The 12,663-nt window shown below is 37.7% G+C and overlaps 1 protein-coding gene across 1 annotated transcript in view; it reads right to left on the minus strand.

The window, feature by feature from the left end:
- Positions 1-209: 209 nt before the first annotated feature.
- The window catches only part of ipo11 (importin 11), a 410,923-nt gene continuing 398,469 nt past the window's right edge, over positions 210-12,663 (minus strand). Inside the window, exon 29 of the mRNA XM_072570976.1 lies at positions 210-1,199. Coding sequence (XP_072427077.1) covers positions 1,035-1,199 — 165 coding nt within the window. The 3' untranslated portion in view covers positions 210-1,034. The remainder of the gene's footprint in view (positions 1,200-12,663) is intronic.

Below are 12,663 nucleotides of genomic sequence, written 5' to 3' on the forward strand. Positions count from 1 at the left end.
TACAAAGTTCTGCTCATCTTGTCACACTGGCAAAATGAAATAAACTTAAATTAGGTGCACTGAATGTGTGCTGGTTCAAAAGTTCTATTTTGTATGCAAAACTTTTCACGCCTTTCACTCTTCATTAAATATCTATGCTGTGCCTTGAAACACAAGGTCAAACAGTAGTTTTAGGATCTCATGCTGAACAAAAACCCATTTCAACAGCATTTGCTAAATAAAGACTTTATTGTTTTCACTGGTTATCATTCTTAAAGCATTTTGTAATTAGATTGAAAACTGAATGTTGGTCAATGCTCAAGGTCTATGCTACTTATCAACATAAAAACCATTAGGAACATTGTGGATTTGAACCAAGTAAGATTGAAATTTATATTGAAAAGATATACTTGGGTTCTGCAAGGACTAATTTAAATCAGTTGATAATTGTTTAAAAAGAACTCAAAATGCTGAAAGGTAGGTTTTTAGTTGAGGTAAGGTCAATAAAATACAGTAAGGCAACATATATCCCAGACTTAGGCAAACTTTAATCTAGACAATTCTCAATGTTTATATATGTGCATTAAACACACATTATCTGTGAGCTGGTTAACATAATATAAGAAACGAAGCTGCAGGCTTTGCAGCTGTAGCTAAAATGTACTGGACACAGTAAAAACCTTTTCTTTCCAAACGCTCAATTTTCATCCAATTACTGTGTTCTTGATATCACACGAACTGCTTTCTGTAGTCACACCCTGTAATTTTCTGTAATCTTTCAAATAATACAAAAAGAAAAAAAACACATTTTCGTGTATTCAAATACAATGAACAATAAAGCTACAAGAAGCTCAGTTTTTAACCCCCAGCAACAGTTGTCTCAAACTACATTGGTTCTTTTTTTAGCACAGTTCAAAATAATGTTAACTTGATTTTTTTCATCAGGATACTACATCAGATTGTGTATGAGGGCTACTGCCACTCTGATGTTGGAAGCTCTGGTGCATTTGCTGTAAGAATATAATTCCATTTCTTCAACTAGAGGAAATTTCTTTTCACAATTTTTGTAAAAACCCTTGCAGTTGTCTGATAACTTCAGTGTCCACAGATTCTATCAGACTCTGGAATCCTTGCTCTCCGAGTAACTCTTGCTGTGCCTTTAGCTTCTCGTAGACAAATTGCTGCAGCGACACACTGTGTACTGGGTCCTTCAATGCAAGCTGCAGGAATTAGATGAAAACCATAATGATTAGCACTGGCAACACATTCTTCCTTTGTAGCATATAATACAGCTGCTGCACTTGCTACTTGTCAATTCACTTAATAATGATGTTCCCAGGTTGCTTGCAGAGCTTTGCAAGTCTCATATTGAAGTATCCTTGTTAAAAGAAATATTGTAAACAAAAATTCCTTTGTAGAGGTACCACCTGCACGTTATTAAAAGATGAACTGATTTCCATGCTGCTCATTTGACCATCAAGTGAACTTTATTTGCAAGCTTTTTTCAAGCTGTTATGGTTATGGTTGGGCTAATTTGTAAATTTCATACTAATGTTGCTTTATTAAGTTACAAGAAATATTTTTGTCGGGATCTATTCAATAAGATCCATTAAAGCTGGTCCTCAGATTTTGTTAAGTAAGATTATTCAACACAGTAAAAGGTACATAACATGATTACTGGGGAGATCAACCTAACATTGTACCTACTCGCTTGGCCCACCAACCAGCCAATATGCTTAAGCAATGTACCTCAATTTCCCCATAAATTTCCAGAGAATCTGCTAGGTTTCTATAAAACTTCTTTTCTGTCTTAAATTCAATTACTGCAGTGGTTTGTGTTGAATGTCTTCCAAGTAGAAAACTGGTTTGGACCTGGATGCATATCAATCAATACAACAGAGTCACTGATTCTTTTTAAAATCATGATTTCTTCACTCAGAATCAATTAAAGAAATTGAAGACATACTTTACTGTAATTTACGCAAATTAATGGATGCGTGAATATATTTAAAAATTTATGAAACTTCAAGTTGGTATTTGTGAACCAAATATATAATGCCAATTCAGATCCATTACCGACCTTAGTGAGGCGATATTAAAAAAAAAGTGATGACTCAAGGATTGACACTTTTCAGGAAAGGTGCAAATTAGAAACAAATTTACTTTGCATAGTTTTCATGTACTTCATTCACCACTTTGCATGAGAGCAACATAGCTATGTTGCCTCCCGAGCCAAGAATACATGAAGATGAAGATTAGATATTAAAAGCCAATGATGCTTTTTCTACTCAGAGTTCATGTAATCTTGCCTGCAGTCTTTAACAAGCACACATTGTTATTTTATTTGTCTATACTTCAACATACACGTAGTTCCCCTATATCACTTCCATGAGGAATTAAGTAAACAACTCCTACAAGACTTTCAAATAATATCTATTGTGCTCCCACAGCTTCACTGAAATCACTTTCTTCTACTGCTGTAGTTATATCTTTTATCAACACTGTTACTCATCGTCTTTTTCAATTTTCCTGAAGTTCTATAGCCTGGAATATTTTAGCTCTTAGTCATGCCTAGCTGGGAGCTAGATTTCTGAACTGGCTACCATATCATATTCTGGACTACTTTGGGATTAAAGGATATCTGGTTAAAAATGCAATACCATTACAGTTATGGAAAACTCAACAGACTGTTGCTTAGTGAAGTATATCTAGGATGCAACTTATTCTACTCCAGTTGGAATTAATAACACATCTAGAAATTCTCCAATTTATTTTATAAACTTGGTCAAGATAGCATCTTAACTACTAAATTTGAGAATATTTATAGAAAGCACTGACTACTATAAAGAAACACACACCAAATACATTTGTTCTGTACAACCTTCCTGAAAACACATCCCACAAAGAGGGTGAAATAGATGCAACTCTACAAATGACCTCTTGCTCCCTATTACAAAGTAGAATTACGATTGAGAATAGGAAGCAAGAAACAATTTAATTAGTAGTCCCTGACTTTGATTATGTAACAATGACAAGTTTATGCAGTGTGAAATTAAGGTACTAGTCATTCATCTGATACAAGTAACCTTGAGGCACATCGTGATAGTAAATATGAACTCCAAAATAATGGCACTAATTGGAAGTTTCAAAAGCTCCTTCTCCGCCCTCCCCATGACTCAGGGGTCATCAACTTGTGACTCCTCACCATGAAGCCCACAGCATCTAGCTGGAAATAACCTGATTTGAACCACCAACAGCAGGCAGGAATAACATAAGAACTAGACAACAATCTCAGGACAGTGTACTAGAATGTTCCTTCCATTATATCTACAAAACCATAAAGAGGCCATGAGAATTGGGCTATCTGGCCCATGAACTTTGCTCTGCCAGTCAATAACATTATGGCTGACCTGATCTTCAACATTTTCATTACCATTTCCCTATATCTCTTGATTCTTTTATTGATTAAAAAGCTTAGCCTTGAATATATTTAATAAGTTTGCCTTAGAGAGCCGTTCAAGGCTAAGAATTGCACAGATTTTCTAACTACTGTGAGAAGAAATTTCTCCTCATCTTAGTCTCAAATGGTGACCACTGACTTTGGGATTATGCTCTCTGGGAAGGAATTGCTCCACATCAACACTATCAAGTCCCCAGTCAATCTTATAGGCTTCACCCTTCATTCACCTAAACTCCAAATGAATACAGGCCAAAGCTACTCAAACTCCCCTCATAAGGAAATTCCTCCATATCCAGAATCAACCTAATGAACCTTCTTTGGATTGTCTCCAATGTCAAGATATCTTTCCTTAGAGAAGAGGACGAAACAACTGTTCACAATATTCCAGGTGTGGTCCAACTAATATAGGAAAGGCAAAAATCTATCTGCCAATTTTGCCTCTACATAATCACACAGAAGAAAAAAATTCTAATGCAAAATATAAAAACAGTATTTGCAAAAATTAAACATTTGGTAAAAGTGGTGAGACTGATCTGGTATACTGTGTACAGTACAGATCACCATAGTTACAGAAGGATGTTAAATGCATTGAAAGCAGTTCAGAGAAAGTTTACTAAACTAACAGTTCTGCTCTCTTCCCACAGATGCTGGCATATCTGCTGAGTTTCTCTGACAACTTCTGTTTTTGTTATAAGACTAATACCACAAATGAGTGGACTTCCTGAAGGAAAAGCTAGACTGGTTGGGCCTTCTATCCTATGGAGTTTAGGAGAATCAGTGGTGACCTAATTGAACATACAAGATCCTGAGTGGACTTGAATGGGTGGACATTGAAAGGATGTTTCCTCTTGTGATTGAATCTAGAATGAGGAGTCATAGTTTAAAAATAAGGGAACACCCATTTCAAACAGAGATGAGGTTTGACAGTCTTTGGAATTCCCTTCATCAAATGGCACTGGATGTACAATCTTTAAATCCTTTTAAGGCACAGAAACATAGATTTTTGAATACCATGGGGATGAAAGGTTCTTGGGATATGCAGGAATGTAGAGTTTAAGTTAAAATCAGACCAATCATGATCTTACTGAATGGTGGGCAGACTTGAGGGGCTGAATGGCCTCTTGTTCCTCGCTCAGACGTTCCTTTCATTACAACTAAATATTCTCAATTTTTTTCTACTTCCATTACTTTTCACACATCTCATTTGTCCATGTCATTATAAATCAATTTCTATTCTTTTAACATATATTCCATTTACAAAGAAAGAAAGAAACTGGATCTTTAGGTCTTAACAGTCTCTACAACCCTGACCAAGGAAAATACTCCCCCATTCTACAACTGTAAAGAATTTTTTCACAGTGAATAAAAGAAAACAGTACTTTCAAGCAGGAAGGATATTTCATCTTAAGCAATCTATTAGAAATATATAAATGTGATCATATTTGTACATCATAATATTCTTAAACTATTATCGGATCATCAGGAACTCTCAAATTGATTCATGCTAAATAGCTTAATAGGTTATTCTGCTATAATGCACATTTCTTTAACGTGATGAATTGGGGACACTATTTCTGAAGAGGGAACTTTTAGAATGCGTGTTGGCTGTAACACATTTATATCACCAACAATAAGTGCTGTTTCTATAGCACAATTTTCTTTATAACACGGCTTTGCACAAGAACTCTAATTGTGTTATAGAAGAACCACCCGTATTTCAACTACGTGGAGATAAGAAAAGTTGGAATTGTTTTTCTGAGAGCAGAAAAAGGTTAAGATGGTATTAAACAGAGGTTTTTAAAATTATGAGTGCTTTTGATGCAGTAGTTAGGAATAAACTGATTCCCTGATAAGGAGGCTGATAGCCAGCAACCTCAGATTGACTGTTATCACCAGAAGAACCAGAACAAGCAGACGAGGAGAATTGTACAGCAGGTTGTTATGATCTAGAATGCATTGTCACAAAGGGTGATGAAAGAAAATTTAAATTTATCATTCTGAAGGAATTAGATAATCGAAAAGGAAAAATCTGCATGATTGGAACAGAATGGTTAGTTCTTTCTAAAGAGCTGGCACAGACATGATGGATTAAATAGTCTCCTTCAGTGTTCTCTGCTTCTATAAAAATGCATTCAAAGTAATTTTATACACACTAATTCTTACACTGCAAGTCACAAGATTTCTAAAACAGCACAGGAGATAAATGAGCAGTTACAAGTGTTTTGGTGATGTTGGTTGAAGGATGAGATTGTGTCCAACTAGCAGACCTTCTCTGCTTCTCTTCAAATTGTAGGTTTGGGCTGTGGTAAGCTTTACTGACAATAAACTCATTATGGTTGGATATATGAGTTGGCACTTAGAAAGGTACCAGAGGACTTACTATTCACACTTAAGTTTTCATTCATTAATTTTGAGCTGAATTTGATGATAAAAAATTGCCATTTTAGACAAGATTTTTCATTTTTGGCCTATGCTGAACGGTATCCAAAAATGTTATTTTAAAGGGTTAAAAGTGAAAAAAAATGTTCTGCCTGTTAATAGGTGACAAAGAATTGGTTGATTTTAGACAGATTGATAGCATAATATTGTACAATGGAACAATAACATTTTCAACATGGAATAAAACTGATATTGTGCAAGATCTTAACAGTTGCGTGTGAGCTGCAGCATCTGATCAGATAAGGAATTTAATCTCACAGAAATGAGAAAACTATCTACTCAATGTCCAAATTCTGTACAAACAGCATAAACACGGATATAACTATACGCAGACAGCTTTAAACAGCTTTCAATAATACAGCCAAAAATGTAAAATGTTGTCTAAAATGGCAATTATTTATCATCAGGTTAAGCTAAAAATTAATGATTGAAAACTCAGTTATGAACAGCAAAGGTATTTTCTAGTCTATTTCTTAACTGAATGGTTGAAAATCATATGCAATGTCTGGAGAAAAAAAAAGATTTATCTTGTTATCTTCCAGATCCAAAAAGGTGAGAAAAAAGGTCTTCAAGTATACTAATGTCCAGGATGAAGCTGAGAATGGCTTTGGGCTAAAAAAGAATGGGCTGCCTGATTTGGCAGGATTGCTTTGTTATTATAATGATCGACATTAAGTGATCAAAACTTGGCTTATAAAAATTAACCTGGCATCTAGATCTTCAAGTGGCTTGAACAAACATAAATTGATATGTGCAGATCCTCCCAGCAAAGAAAAACAACTGCTCAATGCATGGCCAATAAAACACTGATATTTGAGACAATAGCTTTTGGAAGGTTGGAGGCTGGGAATGAGAATATGTATTCATATATCAGAAGCTCAGTTACAGAGAGTGTACTATACAAATCACAGCTTTTTGAGGTTGTAGCAGGTAGGCAAAAGGGAACAAGTGGATTAATGGATTCAATTTTTAAAATGTATTCAATAAGACACCACACATGGAGGCTACTGCACAAAGTTAGGCTCCTAGGCTAATATTGTTAAAACTCAACGGAGTAGTGCTCTGGAAATCAAGCTCCACTATTCCCAGCGTCAACACAAGATCTAGGAGCAGGAATAGGCAATTCAGCCACTCAACACCCTGATTTGGAAATATATCACTGCTCCTTCATTGTCATGGTTTCAAAGTCCTGGAATGCCCTACTTAATGGCATTGTGGATCTATTGGCTGCAGCAGTTCAACAAGGTTCACAACCACCTTTGCCAGGGAATCTAGTAATAAGCAATAAATGCTATCGCATCCAATGATGTCCAGTCCCACAGGCGAATTAAAAATAGGTGGTGGAACCAGAGTTCTTGAAACTTTTGAAGGCTCAGGTAGATTGGTAGTTGTTAAGCAAAGGGGTTATGCTATCAGGGATAGAAGGGAAAATGGATGAGAGGTCACAATCAGACTAGCCATGGTCTTATTGAATGGTAGAGCAGGCTTGGGGGACTGAACTACCTACTCCTGATCTATGTGTTCAAATGTACGTACAGCCTCTGTCAGTTAGCACAAGAACACTTGTACAGGTTCCCCTCCAAATCACACCCCATCTTGACTTGGAAATATATTGGTATTCCTTTATTACCACTAGGTCAAAAACCTTACAACTCCCTTTCTAACAATGTGGACATCAGATGCTAGCTTTACCAGTGATGCTCAACTCATCCTGAGGGCTGATTTAAAAACATCACGAGGTAAATGACAGGATAGATGCTGGGAAATTGGTTCACTTGGCTGGAGAGTCTAGAAATAGGAGTTCATAAATCCAGAATAAAGGTTGGCCATTTTAGATCAAGGTAAGGAGTAAATAAATCTCTAGAAGTTTTTGTCCCAGAGAGCTGTGGATGCTCCATCATTGAATATATTCAAGAAAGACAAAAATAGATTTTTAGAAATCAAAAGAATCAAGAGATCTAGAGATTGGACAGACGAATGGAATCAATGTCAAATACCACTGACAAACTTGTTGAATGGCAGAGTAAGGTTGAAAGCCCAAGTGTCAAGAGTGCAATGCTGGAAAAACACAGCAGGTCAGACAGTATCCAAGGAGCAGAAGAATCGACATTTCGGGCATAAACCCTTCATCAGGAATTCTGGATGGGCCTATGCCTGAAACGTCGATTCTCCTGCTCCTTGGATGCTGCCTGCCCTGCTGTGCTTCTCCAGTACCACACTCTTGACTCTGATCTCCAGCATCTGCAGACCTCACTTTCTCCTCTCAAAGCCCAAGTGGCCTATTTCTACTTGTGATGATCCTATAGTCTTCTATGCACATCTGAAGCTTGTAAGCTTCCAATCTGTCAATATGTTCTTAAATCTTCAGGAATAGGTAAGAGGCAATCTTACAAGAAGAATGTGTGCACTTCATGTCAGGTAGGTTTTTTAGATGTTGAAATTATACTGGATAGCAAGATGGGTTTCTGCATGCACCGTGTACACAACTGATCATAAAAAAACTTAGCACTAAAACTATAAGTTGAGGTTAGTTGTAATGCAGCTTTATAGTGTTTGAAGCAATCCAGTAGTACAGTATTTGATAAGTAAAGTAAGCATTCAATACATATTTATATGGATTGTTGTCAAATATGGAATTAAAATTGGATGTAATTAAATTTTGGACACTTTTCTTGTGCGAGATTGAGATGTCGTTACCTTTAGCAGGCAAAAGATTTTAGAGCCTGTAAGTAGAACCTAGAGTACAAAAGCCAGCAGTATGTATGACCATGTGGGGTATTACAGCAGACTTTGACCATATCCGACTGGCACTATCATGCATACTTGCCATCATTGATAAACAGTTAAATTCTGTTCTGGTTGGGTAACAATTGTATCAATATCGAAAATATCTTATCAGGTTCAACTGAGCTACACAGATGAATAAACAATCAGCACCCACTGTCCATGAATTTACACAATAAATGACCAACTAGAATAAAAATGTGAACTGCCAAGCAAACAGAATCTTTGAGGGGGACAGAAAATAACTAAACAAAAAAGCATCTCAAAAGTCAAAGTTTTGTTTTAATAAAGATGTACAATTAAGAATTTCAGCAAACAACCATTTCAGTTGATTGTACTGAATCTGCTGGCTTGAACATTTTACCAGGAAATAATTCTGCTTAAAAATCTTGCACATCTTGTTTTTTGGCTTTATTGAGTATTAAAATGTGACATTAACTTTCAGACCTACTGCATTATACACAGACAACTGAGATGAAAGAGAAATGTTGGACATTTTTTAGTCTGGCCTCTCTATCAATTCATTTCACATCTCATTTAAATTTATGAATACTGTCAGTCAATCCAACATTACCTTTCAAATTATGAGATTATCAAATAGCCAGTTGTTACACTAATTAATCAACATCCATTAAAAATTGAATGAGAAACCACCCACAAGGTTATAAACACAAAATCTGCTTCTCAAGTTGTGTGTTAGAACGTAATAAAATAAGTTCAAGAACTAATTGCAGTTAATTAAACAGAATTGTTATAGTTCTGTTTAATTAACAATGCAGATTATAAAACAGAAATACAGAGCTGATCTTTTTTTAAGCTGTTGGTTTAATCGAATTTCACAAAAAGAGATGGAGTCCTTAGCGGCATGGTGTAAAGACAGCAATCTCTCCATCAATGTCAGCTAGGCAAAGGAGCTAGATCACTGACTTCAGGGAACAGAGTGGAGGGCATGCTTCTGTCTGCATCAATGGAAGTGATGATCACCAACAATCTGTCCAGGTACACCCATGTTGACGTGACAGTCAAGGAAGTACAACAATGTCTCTACTTCCTCAGGAGGCTAAGGAAACTTGGCATTTCCAAAAGGAAACATACCAATTTTTATAGAAGCACTATAGAAAGCATCTTCTATCTGGATGCATTGCAGCGTGATATGGCAACTGCTCTTCCCAAAAGCGCTAGAAACCACAGAGTCATGAACACAGTCCAGTCCATCACACAAACTGCCTTCCATCCATTGACTCAATCTATATTTTCCACTGCCTCAGGAAAGCAACCAACATAATCAAAGAACCCTCCCATTCCATTATACTCTCTTCCACCCTCTTCCATTGGGCAGAACATATAAAATACACATATGAACAGATTCAAGAACAGCGTCTTTCCTGCTGTTATCAGACCTTTGAATGTACCTCTTAAATGTTAATATTGTTCTCTCTCTGCACCTTCTCAGCAGCTGGAATGCTTGATCTTAATGTCTTGGACCTGGACCTTCAGTAGGAAGTGGATCTCCCAGTTCATCCATAGTTTCTAGTTGAGGAATGTTCAGATTAACTTCTTTGATATTCAGTCATCCATGCACTTATTAATGAAGTCTGCAATGGTAGTGGCATCTAATTTAGGCCGAGTTCATAGAAACATTGAACCCCTACAGTGGGGAAACAGGCCATTTGGCCCAACAAGTCCACACAGACCCTCCGAACAGTATCCTGTCCAGACCCATTCTCCTACTACCCTACATTTCCCCTGACTAATATACCTAGCCTAAACATCCTGAATGCCATGGGCAATTTAGCATAGCCAATTCACCTAACCTGCACATCTGTGGACTGTGGGAGGAAACCCACGCAGATACGGAGAGAAATGTGCAAACTCCACACAGACAGTCGCCCGAGGCTGGAATCGAGCCCAGGACACTAGCGCTGTGAGGCAGCAGTGCTAACCACTGAGCCACTGTGTAGTCCTTGTTCTTGAATGTGGACCAATCCACTGACTCTAAGCAGCTACATAGAAGCTCTTCTGTTTCCTCAGAACAACTCTTGCACTACTTTCTGTGCTGGGTCCTCATGCTTCAGTTTCTGCTGGTAAGCCGGGAGGAGGAACAATGTTCTAGTCTGATTTTCCAAAATGTGGATGGGGTGTGGAGCAGTAGGCATTTTTGATAGTTGTGTTGCATTGGTCAAGGATGCTCAGACCTCTCAGGGACAGGAGATGTGTTGATAGTATTTTGGTAGCACAGTCTTGAGCTTGGCCATCTTGAAGTCACTGGCTCCAATGAACAAGGCCTCAAAGTATTCCATCTCAAGACTGTTTGTGGCACTGTATACTTCATCAAGTGCACTCTTCACTTCTTCATGGGGTGGGATGTGGGCTGCTGTCAGGATAGTAATACTGATGACTTGTGCTCCAGGAGTAGCCTGTTTGCAGCCAAGCTGTTTTTGTCCTGATCACAAGAAGCAGGACAAATCAAATTATTGCTCCATCAGTATACTCCTGATCCACAGCAATATGATGGAAGATACCATCAACAGTGCTATCAACTGAGCTACTCACTACCATTTATTTTGAGTTCTGCCAAGGCTGCTTGACACTTGAACTTTATGAAAGCCTTGACCCAAAAATGGATAAAAGAGATAAACCCAAGAGGATAAGTGGGAAATGACACACTGACATCATGTCATAACTGACCTGATGTGGCTTCAAAGAGTCAAAGAATCATTGTCAATGGGATTAAGGAGAAAATTCTCCATTGGTCACTGCTGTACCTACCAGATGGGAAGATGGCTATGGTTTTCAGATGTCAGTTATCTCAGTTCAATATGGCGGCAAGAGATCCTCATATTGTGCAAGGCCAAACCATCTTCAGGTGCTTTCTCAATGACCTTCCTTCCATCAATGTCAGATGTCAGGATGCTCAGCGATGATTACCCAACATTCATTGTGAAGCAGTTCTGTGTCAAAATCTAACAGCACATTGACAATGACTAGGCTTGGGCTGTAAGTAGTAGGTACCATTTGTATCACACAAATGCCAGGAAATGACCATCTGCAACAAGACAGCATCTAACCATCTCTCTGAAGTCCCATGGCATTATCACAATGGATGATCCATTTTTAGCAGATAAGGGGTTACGATTGACCAAAAACTGAATTTGACCAACAAAACAAGAAAGATAGCAAGACAGAAAGGGCACAGACTAGGAATTCTGAAGTGAGTAACTGAGCTCCTTACATTTCAAATTCTTTCTACCAATGATAAGGCCCAAGTCAGGAGATAGAATATGCTCCACTCATGGTACCAACAACATGCAAGAAGCTTGACACCATCTAGAAAAAAGTCGGGTTCCCATCTATCACCTTCAACATTCAGGTGGTAGTGATGATTACCATCTACAAGATGCACTGCAGCAACTCACCAAGGTTCTTTGAAAAGCAGTTTCCAAACTTGTGACCTCTATCACCTAGAAGGACAAGGGCAGCAGATACGCGAGAACACTGGCATCTGAAAGCTCCCCCAAATAATGCACCACCGTGATGTGGAACTGTATTGCTAGTCTTTGACTATTGCAGTGTTAAAATTCTCAACCTCTCTTCACAGCATGAATGTGAGTGCATCTACACCAGATGAACTGCATTGGTTTAAAAAAAGGATGTTCACCACAAGGGCAGCTGGGAATGGATAACAAACAAGAAGGATAATTGCACCCAAATCTCAGGAGGTCTCAGTTATCTATAAGAATAATAGGTTGGTTATGGTAGGGGATTTTAACTTTCCAAACATAAACTGGGACTGCCAAACGGTTAAGGGTTTAGATGGAGAAGAATTTGTTAAGTGTGTACAAGAAACTTTTCTGATTCAGTATGTAGATGTACTTACTAGAGAAGGTGCAAAACATGACCTACTCTTGGGAAGTAAGGCAGGGCAGGTGACTGAGGTGTCAGTGCGGGAGCACTTTGGGGCCAGTGACCATAATTCGATTAGTTTTAAAATAGTGATGGAA

Source organism: Chiloscyllium punctatum, chromosome 1 (genome assembly GCF_047496795.1).
Source record: "Chiloscyllium punctatum isolate Juve2018m chromosome 1, sChiPun1.3, whole genome shotgun sequence".
NCBI classification, from domain to species: domain Eukaryota; kingdom Metazoa; phylum Chordata; class Chondrichthyes; order Orectolobiformes; family Hemiscylliidae; genus Chiloscyllium; species Chiloscyllium punctatum.